Source organism: Cryptomeria japonica, chromosome 11 (assembly GCF_030272615.1).
Source record: "Cryptomeria japonica chromosome 11, Sugi_1.0, whole genome shotgun sequence".
Classification (NCBI taxonomy): Eukaryota; Viridiplantae; Streptophyta; class Pinopsida; order Cupressales; family Cupressaceae; genus Cryptomeria; species Cryptomeria japonica.
This window is the reverse complement of record NC_081415.1, coordinates 5,872,119-5,892,116: the sequence shown is the minus strand read 5'-3', so window position 1 is coordinate 5,892,116 and position 19,998 is coordinate 5,872,119. Positions and strand designations below refer to the sequence as shown.

The following is a 19,998-nucleotide window of genomic DNA, read 5'->3' as shown; positions in this document are numbered from 1 at the left end:
TATTCACTTTCTCAAAAATAACCATTGCAGTCTCATAAAGTACTTTCCAAAAGTCTAAAATGAAACTAAACATTCTTAGAAAAGGGCTCTGCTGCATCACGCCCAGTTAGAGTCCTTTAGTATGCAATCAAAACACGTCTTACTAAATCTATCCAAAATCATAGAGATAATCATCCATCACCGCCTATAATGTCTTGCTGCATCTGTTGGGATTAAAGTGACTCGAACTTAGAGTCCTAACATGTTAAATTATTCAATTAATTTCTGCATATATTGTTATATCTGTTGGTGTAAATAATTATTCATCTTGGATATTATTACACTTTACTTAAGTTTACTTAGGAAATGCATTTCATAGTAGTTTGGGTATGAGACACTTGGGTGTTTGTGCCATATTGGGATAGTGTGTGTAGGAGAATTTCCACCTTTTGTGGACTTATCTTGTTGTTACATTCCACATTCAGTGGGTGATCCACCTCATGTGGACTATTACCCACCTCATGTGGACTATTATATTGTTTCTCCTACCTACCCTTGTTTCTTATTGAGCCACATGTCATGTTTGTGTGCTCACATATCCATATAGCCTTGCCTATATAAGCAGGCTCATATTTATTGTATGTAACGATTGATGATCCAGTTGATCAGTATTTTCATCTTGATAGAATACAGTTTATTTCTATCATCTATTTTGTTCTCTCTTATTTGTGCTTTCCATTGCCTCTACATCTTGGCAAAATCTCACAATATCCTATGTTTCTAACTTCCTAATGTCATATCATATTTGTGGGACCTTTTGATAAGGTAGCATCCTACATGGAAGATGATCCTATGACATGGATTCCTATTTTCTAAGAAGTTGGTGCCCACTTTAGAGGTCCTAAGTTTTAGGGGAACTAGTGTCACAAGATGCTATGTTGGGACTATGACAAGTTTCTATTATGACCATGGCAATAACTAGTTCAATGGAATAATCATGAAGAGTTAATGTTTAACAATTGGCATTTATGGTGGAGTTCGCTTTTGACAAGTCGTGTGAGTTAAGGAAGGCACTTGTTCTTGGTTATGGCAGTTTCTATGTCAAACATGCATTACATTATGTAAGGTGACCGTTTTGGATAGATAGGTGTTAGTGCTTTGGATGTTGCTATGTGCAGAATGTCATGCGAATGGCAAGTTGTTGTTTTTGACATCACTTACGTCTTAGGCATGAAAGACAGTTTTGGACAATTAACAAGTTTGATCAAAACTCTTTGCTATGCAAAAAATACTAGCATTTATGATTATTAATAATTTATCTTGATTTAGGAAAAATACAAATAATACTAGCTATACACCAACACATTTAGTCTATAGCAATAAAGTTTTCAGGATAGACTATTTGTCTTACATCGTGAGATTTATGATTCAATGCACCAATAAATAGTGATGTGTTCAGCAAAGTGTTGTGACCATTTCACACATCGCCCCATTAGAATGGGGACCCCCTCTGTTTGCTTTAGGTTTTGCTTTCCCTTAGCTAGTTTTTCTTTTCTCTCTGCTTTCTAGGTTTTTGAGTGAGTGAGTGATTTGCCTGGGCTGGCTAGATTAGGGCTAATCTCTGGAAGCTCGTTTAGGGTTTCTTTCAAGCTAAGTCTAGTCTTGTTTTTGGGAGTTGATTAGTCGTCTGACTGGAACCTCAAGTTTGCCATAATGAAGCATGCCTTTCAGGAGAGTCAAGTTGGTTAGATCAAGGAGCAAGGTGAATAGGTCTCAGGTCAGGTTAGGTCTAGATTGAAGGTTTTCTTGTTAAAGTCTTGTTTGTTTCCCGGTTTGAGTCAGTTGAGCAGAGTCAATGAAACAAGGGAGTTGATTTGATCAAGATTGATGAAGAATGAAGTAAACTGAGGTAAGACCTGGCCTTGAATATCAATTTCGCTCCTGACCCTTCCAAAGGGTCCAGAGCAAAAATCATTGTAGACCTCCTTTTCTTCTCATTTTTGGCTAAGTGTTGCTTTCTAGGGCATGTTTGAGGGTGAATTGATATGTTTTGCCTAGGGATGGAGTTGATTGATTTTTGAAGAACAAGATTGTTGCCTAAAGGAGAATTTCGCTCTTGACCCTTCCAAAGGGTCCAGAGCGAAATTCATCATAAACCCTATTTCTTACCTTGGATAGACTTGCAACCTTGTTCCTAGCTTGGAAAATGACCTAACTTTGCCTTATGAGGCGGTTTGAAACTTGAAAAGTGAGCAATATAGTTTGGAATGAGATTTTCGCTCCTGACCCTTCCAAAGGGTCCAGAGCGAAAATCTTCTTAAAGCTCATTTCTCGCTAACTTTGGCTAAATTTTGATGTGCAGGGTAACTTGGAAGGAAGGTTGGACATTCTTGTCACCTTTGAAGATTTGAAAGCATGAGAAAATGAAGAATTTTGGACAAGAAGGGAAATTTCGCTCCTGACCCTTCCAAAGGGTCCAGAGCGAAATTCCCAAAAGCTCTTATTTTGCATTGAAGAAGGTCAAGTTTTTTGACATGGATGGAAGAAGAATAACTTGCTTTTGCCTCTTGAGGTTTTTTTGAACTGAAAAAATAAAGGATTTAGCCCAAATGGAGAATTTCGCTCCTGACCCTTCCAAAGGGTCCAGAGCGAAAATCTCTATAAGAGACATTTCTTGCTTGGTTTGGTCAAATTGAGGTGTCCAAGACATGATGAAAGGAAGAATGAACATATTGAAATCCTTGGGCATGTTTAGAAGTTGTGAAAATGAAGGATTCTAGCTAGGAAAGGAAATTTCGCTCTTGACCCTTCCAAAGGGTCCAAAGCGAAATTCCTTGTAAACCTATTTTTAGCCTTTCTTGGACATGAAACTTTATTCCTAGCACAATGAAACATGAAATCCTACCTTGCAAAGAAGTTTCAAGTTGAAAAAATGAAGATTTTTGGTCAAGATTGAGAATTTCGCTCCTGACCCTTCCAAAGGGTCCAGAGCGAATTTTCTCAAAACTTCTTTTTGCTATCAAAGTTTTGCTAAGTCAAGTGTGGGATAAGGTAAAATCAAGAAGGAATTGCCCCTGGGAGTGACTTGAAGTTGCAAGAAATCATGAAAGATGAAGGAATTGAGCCTAGAAGAGATTTTCGCTCCTGACCCTTCCAAAGGGTCCAGAGCGAAAATCCTCAAAGTCATCTTTTCTTCCAAATTTTGGACAAAACTAAACTTAAACAAGGGTGTGAGAAGGCATTTGGTTTGCCTTAGAGTGGATTTTGGTTGCTAAGAAGGAAAGTTTTGAAGCCTAATGAAAATTTCACTCCTGACCCTTCCAAAGGGTCCAGAGCGAAATTTCTAAATTCTCCTATTTTCCTTGCAATTTAAGACAAGATTTTGGTTTTCATGACTTGGAGAAAAGTGAGGCAAGATGTTCTATGCCTTGGAGGTGATTTGAAGATGAAAGGATGGGAAAATTGCCCTAAAACCTGATTTTCGCTCTTGACCCTTCCAAAGGGTCCAGAGCGAAAATCCTAAAACCTATGTATTCCTTTCAAGTTTATGCTAAGACAAGACTAGACCAAGGTAGAAATTGCCCTTGAGACCACCTTTGAGTTGATGTTGGCTTCCAAAAGTGATGATTCTAGGTCAGAGGAAGATTCTCGCTCCTGACCCTTCCAAAGGGTCTAGAGCGAAAATCCTAAAATCCCCTATTTTGCCTTGCAAAAACAAATCAAACTTGGATTGGGTGAAAGAAGAGGACTATTTCCTAGCCTTGAGTGGTGGATTCAAGATAAAATGATGGAGGAGTAAGCCCAAGCAAAGAAAATCGCTCCTGACCCTTCCAAAGGGTCCAGGGCGAAAAACCCTAAAGTCACCTTTTCCTCCAAAATTTAAGTAAAGCTAGGCCTGGACTACAGTGAAAGAAGCCATTTAGAATGACTTGGAAAGATTTGGACCTTCAAAAAATGTGAATTTTGAGCTCAAGAGAGAATTTCGCTACTGACCCTTCCAAAGGGTCCAGAGCGAAATTCAGGATAGGTCCTGACCCTAGCTAGGTTGTTGAACAAAATTGACCTTTTTCGCCTTGTGAAGATCAAATCAATGATAGCAAGTTGAGAAGTGGATTCAAACTGAGCAAGTTTTGATGAATTGAAGTGAAGGAGACTAGAAAATTGACCTGAGAAGTGAATTTCGCTCCTAACCCTTCCAAAGGGTCCAGAGCGAAATTCCCAAAAGGGTGGTATTTCCTTCAAAATATTGATGAGTCAACTCAATAGGTGAGATGAATAGATCCTGGAGATTGTCTTGGAGGAGGTCAATGATCAAACTAAGGTGAATTTTGACCTAAAAAGAGAAAATCACTCCTGACCCTTCCAAAGGGTCCAAGGTGAAATTCACATTTTTCACCTAATTTACTCATGTGAAATGCTAAAATTTGAAATGCAAGACTTTGATTAGGTCAAAACAAACATGAGCTCGCCTTCCGGAAGATTTTGGAATCAAGAAAACAAGGTACTCAAGTCCTAATTAGAAAAATTGCTCCTGACCCTTCCAAAGGGTCTAGGGCGAAATCATCAAAAAGCCTATCATTCAACCTTGTTAGATTGAGTCAAAGGCAAGTTACAATATTGTGAAGACAAGGACATCGGAATTTGCAAATCTAGATTGTGAAGATTTTGATTTATGAAGTGAGCAAGTCGAGATAAGGGGTTCAAACCATCACTTTGGATATTTTGATGCCTAAGGAGGAAAGAAGCTTTATTAAGCCTTGATCAAACCTTGATATTCCTAAGCTAGCCCATAATTTTCATTAAATTCGCCAATTTCAAGACATTTGGGAAGCTAAATCAAGTTCACATGAATTAAGGCATTTGCAATTTAATTAATTAATTTTTAAGCCTTAAAATAAATAAAAAATTCACCTTTCAAGCCTTGAAATTAATTTTAAAATTTTAAAAATTAAGGTGAGCGCTCAAGCCTATTATTTTGTTTTTTTTTAAGCAAGTCGGCCATCCTTTGAAAGGGATTTTGATTTATTTTATTGCTAATTTGCTAAGTCGACCTCATGGAGAATTAGGGTGAGCGCCCTATATAAGGGAGATGTATTGTAGCAAATGTAAATCATTCATTCAATTCTTCTCATGCGAATTTGAAGAGCAGATTAGAGGAGCGAATTCTACCTGATTTAGAGGCAAATTTCTTGCTAAGTTGGAGGATAATTTCCAGAATTTGCTAAGTGTTTGGAGGTTAGTGGAAGGCGAAGTTTTTTGAAGGCTGATTGAAGCATAGTTCATCCAAAGGAAGACCAGAAATTCAGTCCTTATCCAACAAATTCTGATCTCCTTTTATTCATTTTCCAAGGTTGATAGTTAAGCATTCAAAGAGGAGGTATGAAGAATCAGATTTTTGAAGTTTTTATTCAAGGTTTATTTTGATTTCCATAGCAATCTTTAAAAATCTAAGTCTTGTAAAATCTGATTTCCATTCATAATTAATTTGAAAATTCATAATTCTTGGATTTATCATGTCATTTTCAAATTAATATCTAAATTATTCCCTTGAAAGGTCTTAGATCTTATACCTTAAGATATTATGCTCAAAGCCTAACTTTAATCTTTTGTGTAGGCATCAAATGACGACCCCCAAAGCCGGAGGATCTACTACTCGGCAGGCTCTCATCAAAGAAGATCAGAGGAATGACGAATTGGAGACCAGGATCGTGTCCAAGTGGAGTAATATCGGAGACACCAACCTAGGAAACTTCAATGTGAGGAAGTTTCGAGAGGCCCCCTACATCGGAAAGCCATCACCTGTTGCGAGGAGGATAATTGAGAGTGGTATCATCAAGGTTGCAAGTTTCCCTCCCGCAGTCAAGTGTCATGAGTTGATGATCGAGTGTGCCCGCCACTATGATTCACAATCAAGGACGATCGTAACTAAGGATGGGACTATCTTAGCCTACCTTTCAGAGGAAGCTATAGGCGAAGCTCTTCATCTTCCGGACCATAAAGACATGATCTACAAGAGCTTGGAAGGAGCGAGGTCTATCTATGAAGATGATCCTGAGTCTTGTCTGAACTTCATCAACAAGAATTGGTTGCTCAAAAGTCGACCTCGCCTAAACAAGATTCCCAATACACCGCATGGAATCGACTTCCAGGAGGAATTCAGGGACTTGATAACCTTTCTCAATCGAGTTAGAGGTGCTTCTCAAGCTTTCTTCTTCGACAAGTGGATGTTCTTCTTCGTACAAGTGATCGTCCAAGGAAAGGGAATGCTTCATTGGGCTAGAATCATTAGCAATTGTCTGGACGTGCAGTTGAGAAGGCTAAGACCCACCAAATCATTCCACATGAGCTCATATGTTATATATGCCTTGATCAGGAGTTTCGAGTATGCAGGACTACCTCACAGAGGAGTTATTGGAAGAGGACCCGGAGAAATAAGAGTTTGTGACTCTTACATTCAATTGCATCATCCACCAAGGAGTGATTACAAGCTAGTCAATGACACCTTCACGATGTATATTACTAGGACATTGCAAGGAGGAATTCATAATCGACTCTCTCCGGATGCTCAGGAGCTTGTGAAGAAGCATGGTGCGTGGTTCATTCAGTTTCCGAAATTTACATACATCAGAGTTCATGGATGTCCTTCACCTCCCTACATGTTGCCAAGATATCCTAAAAACAGGATAGTACTACTTGAGGTGACTAGGCAGTTGGCAGCTTATGCAAAGGCATCAAGACATAACCATGGAAATGGAATTCCCGTACCCATCCTACTAGGAAACTCAGTGGAGGTGTGTCCTAATACTCTGACCGCAGAGGATGCAGAGAAAGAATTGTCTTTATATTCATTCACACCTTTTTCTTCAAGAGAGAATTTCGACCCTCATGGTCATATGGAAGAGACAGTCGGAAAGAAGTACAAGCATGAGTTTCAGGTGGACGACTTTTGGATGAATGTCCCAGATGATTTAGAGGATAAAAAAAAGATGCATTCCAGGTTACCCTTAGATTTCATCAGGAAATGCAAAATTTATAGAGTTGTTGATCAAGCCCAGGACAGTGGTAAATACCTCCAATCATCTTATGAGAAGGAAGATAAAGGAGTGAAGGTAAATTGGAATGAGCCAGAGGTTTTAGACCTAAGAGTTTTGATGGCTCCTGTTTTAGCTTGCACTCGCAGATGGGTGGATGTACAACATCAGAAGTTAAAGGAAAAGAATGTATCCATGACATTCACCTTGGAAACAAGACCAGAAGAAGGAGAGGCAAGTGTGAGTGAGAATGCTTCTCATTCCAAAGGATCGAAGAGGAAAGAAGGACCTAAGAAAAGAGAGCCTTCCAAGAAGAAGCAGAAAGTGAATCCTGATCGTCCACCAAGCACATCTTCTAGGCATGAAAAGCAAGCGAGTCAAGGAGAAGATCAGAGGCAGATAGTGTATGAAATTGATGAGTCTATGGAATCCATGGTACAGAATAATGAACAAGGAAAAGGACAAACACCTCAGCATTCATCAAGTCAATCCCCTCGGGTTGGTGCTAATGAGCAACAAGAAGAAAAGTATGATGATGAAGCAACATCTCCTTTCAAGGAAGATGGACCTCTACCTAAAGAAATACAAGTAAGGGAAAGAAGATCTATTATTCCAGATTGGCTAAAGGAGAGGTTGACAAGGGTAGTTGTGGTCGAAGAAGAAGATCATGTATTTGACTTGGAGAGCCTTATAGGAAATTCTCAGGAGGTGGTAGAAAAGAAGAAGGCCACAAAGATGTCAAAGGTAATTAGAGATGAGAAAGGATCCAGAAAAGTGTAGGTAGCTACACTAGTGGTGGATAAGTATGAGGATGAGATTCATGCAGAAGAGTATGACCTAGAAACATTTGAGCTTGGTCCACTTACCTCTGAGCAAGCAATGGAAGAAGCAACTGATTCATTTGAAGCACTTAAAGACAAACTCAAAGAAGAAGTGGAAAAGAATAAGAAACTAGAAAGAGAGGTCAGTGCTTGGAGGAATTATTTTAGTCATCTTAATCAGCCCTTGAGACGTCAGGATCCAGCAGTATCTCCTTTACATGCACTTCCTCTTGAATCAGTAGACGATGCAAAGAGGGTGAAGAGCTTGGTTCAACTCATGAGTTCTTGGATTGATGAATCTTACAAGGTAGCTATTGAATTTGCAACAAGAATGATGAACACAGTTCATCGATCTATCCAAGTTCTTGAGATCATCCATAATCTGATAATAACCGTAGATGCATTCACCCACACTAGAGATGTTATCATCCCGGTCTTGCAAGTAATAAGAGGAGCACCAAGACGGATTCTAGCACAAGAGAAGATAATGGAAGGAGGAACTCATAACCTCCTGCAGTGGTCAGCTTTGCTCCAGATGAAGGAAGTTCTTTTCGAAGATGTCAATGCCAAATGCAGCCGAGTTGAAGGCACCATCCATCCAGTCCAAGATAAGGTGTTTGAGGTGTTGTGTACCATCCTTGACCGACGAATTGAGGTTGAGACAGAAGTGGATATTCAAGAGTTGGAAGACAGAATCAAGGTCATCTTTTGCAAGGAAGAAAACATCGTCACAGAAAGGCAGAGAGATCAGATGTATGCTACTATGTTCCTGATTGAGAAGACCAAAGAACTTGAGCCTGGTTGGGAGACAACTCTTCTCACTGCTTTTGATCGAGTCCTTCACTTGGAAGAACGAAAGAAGAACCTTCCTGGGATTCCTATTGCTGAGATTGAGGGAATTGTGTCCAGATTCATTGAATACGCTAGAAAAGAGCATAGGAAAGGGAACAAAGTCCTAGATGAAAAGTGGTTATGAAATGATGTGGCAGCTTAATTCCTATTGGTCTATGTCTCCTCGGTTTTTGTGCCAAGTTTTTATTGGCTATGGTTTAATAATGTTTATCTAAATGGGGACTTTTTTGTAACAAACCCTAATTAGGGTTTAGGTGTCAGAATCTCAGCCATTGATCTTCTTTCGATCTGGGCCGTTCACTGTATTTGAGGATGCTATATATGCCCTCACTCATTTCATTTTTAGGGGTTAGAGAGTTTAGAGTGAAGAAAGTTAGAAAGTTGGAGAGAAATAAGTTATTGTTGTAGAAAAATTGAGTAGTGAAGAGAGAAATTTGAACAATTGTTGTCCATTTGGTTATGAGATCAATAAAATATTGAAGTTATGGTATTTTATTGCAATACTTGTGGCTATCTTCATGATTGTTTATCTTCTTGAATCACTTTCAATTGAAATAGCATTTAAATTTTAAGTTTGAAGGACGAATTGTTGTGCTTGATCTTTGATAAGATTCACATTCCAAACCACTAGCTTCTTACTGATTAAAAGAACGCCTTGTGTGGTCAACTGGAAACATTGAGATTGATTAAGAATTCAATCATCATTAGAAGTATTGATATGTATCTCCTTGATGGTATCTATATCCTTGATGATTTGAAAGTTATTGAATCCCCTCAGAAGATCGCATCAATTCCAGTACAGTTGTAATCTCTTGGCAATACTGAAATTGGTAGAATCTTATCAAGTCTAGCCTTCATTGAGTCATTCTTAGGATTAGTTTAAGTATCTCTTCCTTGAAACCCTTATCTTTTGATATTTTTGAAAATCTGTCAGCATTAGGAAAATCCCGTTCCCTCATTTGAAAGGAAGTAGCACGGACAAGCTTTCTCTGAAAGTACGTAAGGCCCCTTGAAGAAACAGCAAACACAACGACCATTGGTGCTTATCCACAAGTAGAGATACTACAAAGCAGAACCTTGAAGTCATCCCGATTGATCCTTTTTGCGACATCTTCAACATTCGGAGACTTTATTCAAGAGAGGATAAGATACCTCTGGGTATTTTATTTTGTGTTTGGTCGTGTACAAAATACACATCAACACAAAGATAGGATCCTTAAAGTTTTCTTTTTCTTTTTCAGTGATGGAAACAACTAGATTGCATAGCAATCAACATCTCTACCTTTAAATAGTAGATTACAACGTTATGAGGGAGAATATATCTAAACCAGAAGTCATCCTTAAGCTAAGCTACTATGAGTAGCGGTAACCAATCTATTGAAGTTACCCAGGGGTCGAACCTGGCCCAACCGCACCTTAGGGGAATTGGAACCTTGGTGGATTGTGCAATCAAGGAACATACCATCATCCTCACCAATTGAGCTACAACTGACATTTACCAAATGAGTAACTTCAATAACCACATTATCTTCCAAAGTCCCTAAAAGTGATCCCCTTTATATTAAACTCCATGGCCATTATTATTGTCTCTAATTTGAATTTCACCATAGCAAAATGTGGTTGTAACTAGGAAAACAGACATAAGATTCATAGAATATGAGTTAGCTAACCACAAAAACCAACAAGTTATGAAAATGAGTCCTAATATATTCAATAAAGGAATGAAGACGAAATATTAAAACTAAACTGCAAACCAAAGCATGTATTCCCTTCATTGTTCCTCCATTGGCTTTCTTTCTCCTTCATATTTGATGTTGATCTCACCTACAAATGCAAGTGTGATACAAGCAAGATGATAGCAAAATAGAATGAAATCGACAGTGTAAGGATACTCGAAATGTGGTTGTCGAAATTGAGCAAATGAGAGCTCAATTTATAGACTTTTGAAATCACATTGAACGGACAAGATCAGCTCAATCCGATGGTTGAGATTTTGTGCAAGAATGAGTTAAAAGAGAAATTGCTATTAGAAGTGGAGAAAAAGGTGTTAAATCAAAAAGAAAATGGAAACTTTCCATTTGGACTCAAAATATTCCATTTAGACTCGAATGAGGTGGAATTAATAATTTAAAATTATTAATTCCAATCATAACTCAAATTATCCAATTAATATATAAAAATATTAATTCTGACATCGATAAAGAGGGTAAATAAATAAATATAAATTTATTTATTCAAAAAGGGATATGTCAACAAAAGAGTTGAATAATTATTTAATTAATCAACCTAGGGGAAATGATTTGAATAATTTAAGATATCAACCTGATTGTTGAATTAGGTCCTAATAGTGATGATTGATTGGCTAATAATTAATTAAAAAAATTAATGACACTTGACTAAGGTTGACAACAAAATAGGACAAAGATCGAAAAAGACCCAAGATTGATAATGATTTTGATAAGACTGATAAGATTGATTGATAAAGTGCCATGAAAGGCTAATAGAGTGTCACAGAGGACTGATTGAAATTGATTGATAAAGAGGTTGATAATTAATGACTGATTAATTATCAACAAAGAGGGAATTAAGTCTAATTGTCAAGATGAGACCAATTCGAATGATTCGAAAATGATAAAATGCCAATCCTTATGATTTAGGACCAAATGTGAATGAACAAGACTAATTAGGGTTGGATTCGAAATGAATTGAAACTAGAGGAATGACACAATGTCAACATATGATGAAGATCAAATGCGACATAGAATGTTAAAACTTGAACCAGAATATAGAAAAACTGAGAACAGAAAATAAAGAATGAAACACAAATACACAAGCCCTTATCCTAGGAAAACCCTCCACCTGAGGGTGAAAAACCCAGCCCGCACAAAATGAACTTTATTATATCTCAAAAAAGAATACAACTGATGATAGTCTCAAATTACTATCAATCACAATAATATGAGTTTGATTCTCTACAAATCAATTATAAGAATGAACTCAGATGATACATCTCGCATACAATCTAAAAACCTTCATATAACTGAAAACTCTGGATGCAGAAGGAACACGTAATATCTCTGATCTGTCAGACACAATCACACGATTTTTATGAAAGAGAGAAGCCGATATTGAAACTACCGAAGAAGAAGAAGACGAGACAAGGAAGAATAATCAATATAACATATTGGAGTTTCCAGTGAAGAGTCACACGAAGAGAGAGGGAAAAGGCACGGACAGTTACATCTGCACCAACAGCCTCATCACCTTCGCCGACAGCCACATCACCTTCACCGACAGCCATAGCAACATGAAGAGTCACCGACAGCCGTAGCAACATGAAGAGTCACCCACAGCAAACAAAGCAAGAAAAGAACGGAAGCTAAAGAGCCAATACTAGACGAAATAAATAAGGAACACTGCATTGATGATCTCTATCGCAGCTATATCTTCAACATAGAAGACATGTTAAAAATTAGGTTAGCGACGTAGGAGTGATGACCAATTTTGAGTGTCTACAGTGGGATTATACAAATAAAAGTCTTCCTACAAACCAAATTAACATGCTGCTACCAACCAGAGTACTATTTGTCCATTTAGAAATGGACCAGGTAAGAAATTCAATGATAAAGCTTCTTATACCTGAAGCATGTTCCTTGTAACATCAATAGCCTTGCACATAGCAGTTTCTGCAGCATATTCTGCATTAAGAACAATACTAGATCAGAAGTTACTTAAGATGTGTCTATTTTAATCCAGATGATGTGTGAAAATGACAAACTGCAGAAATCACATCATACTTGCCCAAAAGTAAAGCATGCATTTGATGTTATGAAAGCAAATTGCTGGCTAAAGTAAGATGTGCTACAGTAATTTGGAGATTTATCAAGCAAAAGCATTAACTCGTGTACAATTTTTTTACTGTTACGAGGCAAAGTCTTTATTTATGCTTGACATATCATTTAATTCAAGTTTGCATTATACAGCAGAATTTTCATAGTGCCTGAAGATATTATTAACATGTTTAAGATCAATAAATGAGAACATTAATAAAAATCCATAGTTGCAAACAATCAGATTTATTTCAGTAGAGCAGGACTTAATTTATGTTAGAAATCTAGCAGGTTGCTAATAATAAATGATTTTCTCCAAATATGTGATGATATTCTAGCTGCTTGTAAACCTTTGCTCAAGATGCCAAACCTTTTACATAAAGTTGAAAGGGAACAGAAAGTACCACCAGGATTGCTATAAGCTGATTTATCAAGGTTCTCAGCAAATGTCGATGGAACAATTTCTATTTCAAGGCCCTGCACATTTATGAAAAACAATACATTCAACTCGTCTACTTGGTGCAATTTCAACCACTAACTTGAAATGTGAAATAAAGATAAAAAAAATATACAGCATAAAAATGTAGGGATACTTTACAGAAGGTAAATTGAATAAGATGAAAGGTAAAAATCATATGCTGAAGTTTGAAAAACAATTGAAAGAAGGATTTTGATCATGCTGGATGTTTGGGCAAATAAGATGTGACTTATGTAATCTCTACTGGAACTATTGGCACTCAATTGTCAGTAGAGCTAGGCCTAGATGTATACTAGAGTTACCTCCATCAGCAATATAAACACTTGGTTGACAATGGAATAACACCTAAGCAAATAAGTAATATACACATCTACTTAGGCTATAGACACTTGACCAGCATGTTACCTATGTTGCACAAGGAGAGAATTGGAAAATGCCAATTCAACAGCCAAGAATTCAATTAGAGCGTGGTAATACCTTAGTGTAGGTAAATGAAAGACAGATTAAATCACAAACTTAAGGTCCTTTCAAGAAGATCTATACAATGTAGCTCACTATGGAGACTTGTCACCGGATCTACAATGACATTTGAGATACCTTGAGGAAAGAGGGATGTCACCAAGAAGTTGAAAATTATATAAGGTTGTTAGGGTATCAATGACTAAATCAGATATATTCAAATGTCCTCGGCAACCTGCACATCAAAAGAAATCTTTTAAAGGTGAGTTTTATTTGAAAACTATGTTACCCCAAGTTTCCATGACAGGGGACAGGGGGGTGTGTTTCAGGGACAGGACAGCAGGGAGGCCATTTTTGGGGGAAAGATGAAGGGAAATAAAGAAAAAGAAAACAACAAGGGTAAGGGAAAGGATGTGGAAAGATCCTCACATCCAAAAAAGGACTATCAAATGCTTGAATTATCATAAGTTCAATCATTATACATCAAACTGTCTAGAGTCTCTAGACAAAAAGAAGAACTAAGGTAAGAAGCAAAAGGGGGAAGTGGCAACCTCTTCAAATATCACGTGAATGAATTTGTTGATAAGTTTAGGAAAAAAAAATCAATCGTATCTTGTCTTTCTACCAACATGTTTCTGCGTAATGCTTGGTCTGTTGACAACGGGGATTCTAGGCATATGACATCAGCAAGACAGTATTTTACCAACTCTGGAATACAGGTTGAGATTGGTAACGATGTCAAGTATCTAATAGCGAGAATCGGTACAAGTCTCTTTTACGTATTAGTCAAGTAGCTCTTTGGAGTTTGATGATGTGTTGTTTGATCCTAGTCTCAAGAAAAAATTACTTCTAGTTTTAATGATGGACGATAAGCCCTATGCTATTAAATTCAAGAATCAACAAGTTCTTACCATACCGAAAGGATCATGCTTTAGTAGTGGACAGGTAATAGGTGTAACAGATGGAAATCTATATAAGTTACAAGGTGTGCTAGTTCAAGCTCTAGTTCATACTAGCGAATATGTAATCACAAAGCATTACCTATTCTATGGAAGATTGTCACAAGACTTCTATAGTTCAATATCAAAGACAGGGAATATGTAAAGGATGCACACTTGGCAAGAATGTCAAGGTTGCTTTTCCAAGCAAAAAGCATTCATCTAAAGGAGATTCAAGGCTTAGAGCAATTAGATGTGTTTGGATCAATGTTAGTGGCATCAATTGTGAAAATCGTGTATTATGTTGCCTTCATTGATGACTTATCTCGCAAGACATGGATCTACTTCTTAAAGATCAAGGTTGAGGTCTTTAGTAAGTTTTAGGAGTTTAAACCTCTAGTCAAAAATTAGATAGGGAAAAGATCAAGGTCTTGAGATGGGACACTGTAGGAGAGTATACCTCCAAGGAGTTAGAGGGTTTTTACAAGAAAGGGGATAAAGAGGGAGTTGCCAATTCTGTACAACCCACAACAAAATGGGGTTTCAAAGTGGAAGAATTGATCCATACTAGGGGTTGCTAAGGCCGTGATTCATGACTTGGACTTGCCAATGTTTCTATGGGTAGAAGCATGACTTATAGCTGTTTGTACTAAAAACAAGTGCCCACATGGGATTTTGGGTGACAAGACACCAAAAGAGCATTCAACTGTGTAAAGCCAAAAGTGAGTCATTATTACACCTTTGGTTCCAATTTATATCCATATACCTCCTATAGGGAAGAGGGCCAAGTTGGAACCTTCTAATAACAAAGGATTTATTTGTGATTACAAAGACACTCCAAAGGCCTACGAGGTCTTTATTCCATAGTAGAGAAAGGTGGATGTTAAGTTTGAGGAAGATTTTGCATCCAAATAGACAGAGATCTTTCCAGTGACAAAAGAAATAGGAGCAAGAAACACCAAAGGTTCAGCCTCAATCTCCAAAGGCACTAGTGGCTTCTAGTTCAAGCCTTCAGATGAGGAAGGAGAAATTCCAGCCCCTGAGCCTCAATCTCCAAAGACACTTGTGGCTTCTAGTTCAAGAAAACCTTGAGATAAAAAAGGAGAAATTTCAGCCCCTTCTATCCAAAGAAGTCAATGGTTCGCACAAACATTGAAGGATGCTCAAGAGAATGTTGAGACTCCTAGGAGCACATTCAAGGAAAGTAGGCCTCCGAAGAAATTTCCTAACTACATAGCATTGATGAGTAGCGTCATAGAGACTTTCAGTTTTTAGGAAGCAAAAGATCTACAAGTAGCTGATAGATTGATGCAGAATTCCTAGGGGTATAACTTAACAAGTATTTAGATCAAACAAAATAAACTAAAAACAACAGCTAAACCCAAATGGCTTACTTGACCCCAAAGTTGACACATGGTTGAGTAAAACTAGTTGTAAGAAACCCCTATATAGCTGATGTAATTGTGCAAGCATGACCCACACAAAATAAATTCATTTAAGGCTCTCTTAAGATTAATTCCCTGGTTATAATACAAGATCACAAATGCACAATAGATTCCCAAACTATTGACTAATGTTTTCAGTTTGTTTTGATGGTATGGGATTGGTCAAGTGGATCCAAAACCGGTGCCTATCCAATTGGACCACAAAGTCATAGGCAACAAGAAGAAAGGGAAAAAATGGAAACAACAAACAATCGATCTGTAATGTCCCTTGTGAACCTCTTATGATTTTGCCAAATATAGAGTCAATTATGATTATAGTTTTTGAGGTCTTGCTTAGGATTGTATAGTTGAGGGGTTGATATGAAGGCTTACTACAATACTTGCATACTTCAAGAGTGACTCTAATGAGATAAACAAGTACCAAAGCAATGAGTCATCAAACAATTAGATGTTAATATAACTAAACTTATGTAAGAAAATCTGCTATAAATATTAATATTTAGTTCCCAAGAGAACACTGATCTGATCTCCGTTATAGATTCCAATTGACAGTCAAGAAGAGAGTCAGTCAGGTCTCCTCACAAATGAATAAGAGGCCTGCCGAATGGTGAATATTATGGCAGACTGGTTTCCTGAATTGTACACGAAATAATGGAATTTCTTATCTTTATATGGATCTTCATCTTATCACCATTTCTGAATGCGATCTTGTGATCATGCAATTTGAGTAGTAGAGATCCAATTATATAAAGAATGGTATTTGTATATGAATCGCCCTTCCTAGATTATATCTTTGCAATCATGCAATCTTTACACTACATCTAATCCTTACACTCTTGGCTCATGCGTCCTTGGCCTTGTAATTGGGTGGGCAATTACCACCTCTACTTGGCTGCACTATAGCTCTTCTTCAGCGCTGCAATTCTGAAGTGAAGATCTATATAAACAAGTCTACCCCCTTCTTGAGAATCCATGATCCTCCTCTTATATCCCACGAATGGGCATGATGTGAGGAGTTGTATCTCCAACACCCATGTCTTTTGTAAACAACTTAATTTATCATGTCTTCCACCTAATCGGATCTTTTGCTAGCAACATCATTAAGAACTAATTAACTTTGATCGATTTAATTTCTCCCTTCTTGGTCAGTGATAGCCTTCATCTTAATTATTTAATGTGTATAATGTCCTTGGATTGCTAGGCCTTAGGATGATAGCCTTATTCTGGGTCAATTTTCTTTAGCAATTGAATGGGGTTATGACAGTCTCCCCTCCTTGGAATTACTTGCCCACAAGCAATCTTGAATCGTTATGTCAATACCCAGGTCCCAATTTTTATGATTGTCTTCAATCTTATCACATGATTCCGAAATGGCTTCTTTATCCAACTCAAAAAGCAAATTATCATAGGTCACGTTAGCTTCAACCTCAAACAAGGGATTATTAACAAGCTAAAAGTTATCCTTGTTCCCTAAACCAAACCTATCTTTTTCCTAACTTTCAGTATCTGATTTCTCTGGACAACAGTTCAATTCATAAGTCTCATCTATGTTGTCCAATTCCTTAATCTCATCATTTCTTCCTTTCTCTTCTGGTTTTTTGAAGTGTTTAGTTGCTACATCTTGATCTCTGTTTCTTGTAATGGTTGTTGACCATATATCAATTTAACTTTTCTTTGTTTGTATAAACCTAAGACCTCGTGACTGCTAGCTGCCAAACTCTTCAAACTCACCTCCTCCGGCAAATCATCCTCCAAGGCCTTCAATGCTATTGGTTGAGATTCTTGAATAGGTGACTGTATGTGCGGAATTCTCGATGCAACATTTGTATCACAATTCTTAGTTTGGAAATTCATCTCTCGTTCGTCTAAGTGTCCATGCCTTTGTTTGATCTTTTGTAAGTTCTCTCTTGCTTGAAAAGCCATCATCTTGGCACATTTAGCTTTCTCATTCCACCATTCACATAGTCGTAGAGTCCTCTCCACATCTTCAGCACTATCCACTAGTTTCCCTAGTTCTTTGCTTGCCATTGCTTCCTTAAAGATTTTCCTCATCTGCTTGTCTTTATCATCTTCTGAATTTTGTGTTTTTGTTGACTTTTCTCCTTTTCTTCTCTCTTCTATTACCCATAACTACATTTTCCCATCTTTCAATGCCACGGTTCTTTGTTTGTTTCCCTCAAAGTGATTAGAGCTGTCACACAATGCATCTTCTGATTCTATTTCATTTGAAAGATTTCTTCTCTCGTCCACAACAATTGACTTATCGATGGATACCATGTACTCCTCAAGAGGTGAAGAAGAATTATGATCAAAATCCTTATCCCTAAGTAGCTTCAAATAATCTGATTTATGATCACTATATTCAACCCCTTCAATGCTATCCTCAATGCATGATTCTTGAGATGGAGTAATAGCAATCTTAGGTTCAAAGGGTACTTCACATGCATTATTCTCCATAGGGTCAATTTGGTAGTTGAACCAAAAACCTCCCGTATCATTGAAATGAAAGAAGTCATTATTTATAGCAGATGCGATGCCATTATCATTGTTAGTTTGCTCCTCATGCATCAACTCCTCATTAGTGGCTGCCTCATGACCCTCATGAATCCAAGTACCCATTTTATTTGTGATAGAAGAAACGTATGAAGGTTTAATTATTTCCTCATTTTGAACCTTCTGAAATGATGGTAGAAGATTTCGAGAAGTTTCAGGCTTATTATTAGCAGCCTTCAATTGTGACAACTGGATAGGTGTTTGGGCAATCTGTCTGTTTCACCTTTCCTATCTGCCCTTCATAAAGCCACATGAAGAGAACAAATGATTATTACAATTCTTGTAATATTTTAAAATGGTGTCACATTATCAAATGCCCAATACATTCATATCAGCAACCATGACAAGTGAGAACCTTAACAAAAGTTTAACATTCCCCTAAAGATATACAAACAATTCTCGAGACATTCTCTGCACAAAACCCAATATAATCTATCCTTCAAAGGTTTCAAATCATTATCCTTTTCTGTAGCTAGACATATCATAACTGTAGCCCTAGAAAATACCTACACCTACAAAGTCTAGAGCCATCACAAAAGAGCCAATTACTTTTCAAAATGATCAAAAATGCTCTTTAAATAACACCAAGGCATCAAACCTAATCACAGCACTCTAGCAGATTTAAAATGAACAATGCAAATATAATCCCACTCAAATGGATGCCCAAGATGAGGAGATGTCAAAGAAGTTTATTAAAAGTAGCTAGCAAATATATTTGCAATAATGGTGGGTAAGGGTTGGTAGAGAATAAATCTGCAATCGCATTTGTCGCTTTGCATTTGAAAATCCAAGAAAAACAATTTACAAGCTTGACACTTCATTCCAACACTTTCAATATCTAAACGATCATTATATTCGGTACCCTACCCATCTAACAAAGTAGCCTTTCGATAAACTTTTAGTTTGGCGAACTTTAATGAAGGCATCTCTTTCAACATCTTTTGCTTTCGCCCTATTGGCACTTTCGAAACACATTAACCATTTCAATAATTTGGCAAGTTTGCAAACTTCCAAACTTGGCGAGATTTGAATCCATTTTCCCTCTCTCTCTTTCTCTTCCTCTTTCTCTTCAATGCTTTGTAATTTTTTCCTTCCCTTTGTGTCGCTCAACAAGTTTCCAAACTTGCAAACACACCAAAGCTTATATCATCTTCCTTTGTCAAGGTTTTAGGAGGTTCGCAAACTTGCAAACTTCATAACTTTTACAATAAAAGCACAAAGGAAAACTCTTATACTTAGTCAATTTAAAGTTTTGATAACTTAGGTGATTGATATTTTAAGGAGACATTTTTTAACATATACACCCATTTAAGATCTCTCGGATCAGTTACAAGCAATGGGTCAAAGATGACTAAGATACACAATGAACACCCACCTTTCTTTGTGGATATGTGTGCTTTTATTCTCTTATAAACAAAAATGTTGACACCTATTCCTTGAAAAAAAAAATCAGATCTTTGGGATCAAACCAAAAATAGACACAACAAAACACAAGGGGTGGAGTAGAACATCTCACACTTTATCATGATCAAACAAGAATCATGACTGCACAAAGACACCAATGTATATACAAGACAAAACATGATATGTACAAAGGAAAGACAGCAGTTTG

General features: G+C 37.2%; 1 protein-coding gene across 6 annotated transcripts in view; it reads right to left on the bottom strand.

Annotated features, from left to right (window-relative positions):
• The window catches only part of LOC131036591 (uncharacterized), a 71,382-nt gene that overhangs the window by 37,313 nt on the left and 14,071 nt on the right, over nucleotides 1–19,998 (bottom strand). For 3 of the 6 annotated variants that reach the window (XM_059213794.1, XM_059213793.1, XM_059213795.1), the window contains exons 2-4: nucleotides 12,918–12,990; nucleotides 12,324–12,381; nucleotides 11,919–12,009 (exon numbers count right to left, since the gene is read on the bottom strand). In XM_059213794.1, the coding sequence (XP_059069777.1) occupies nucleotides 11,919–12,009; nucleotides 12,324–12,381; nucleotides 12,918–12,990 (222 nt within the window). Of the gene's footprint in view, nucleotides 1–11,918; nucleotides 12,010–12,322; nucleotides 12,382–12,917; nucleotides 12,991–19,998 lie in introns of all 6 variants that reach the window. The other 3 variants (XM_057968492.2, XM_059213796.1, XM_057968493.2) reach the window with 1 other exon arrangement.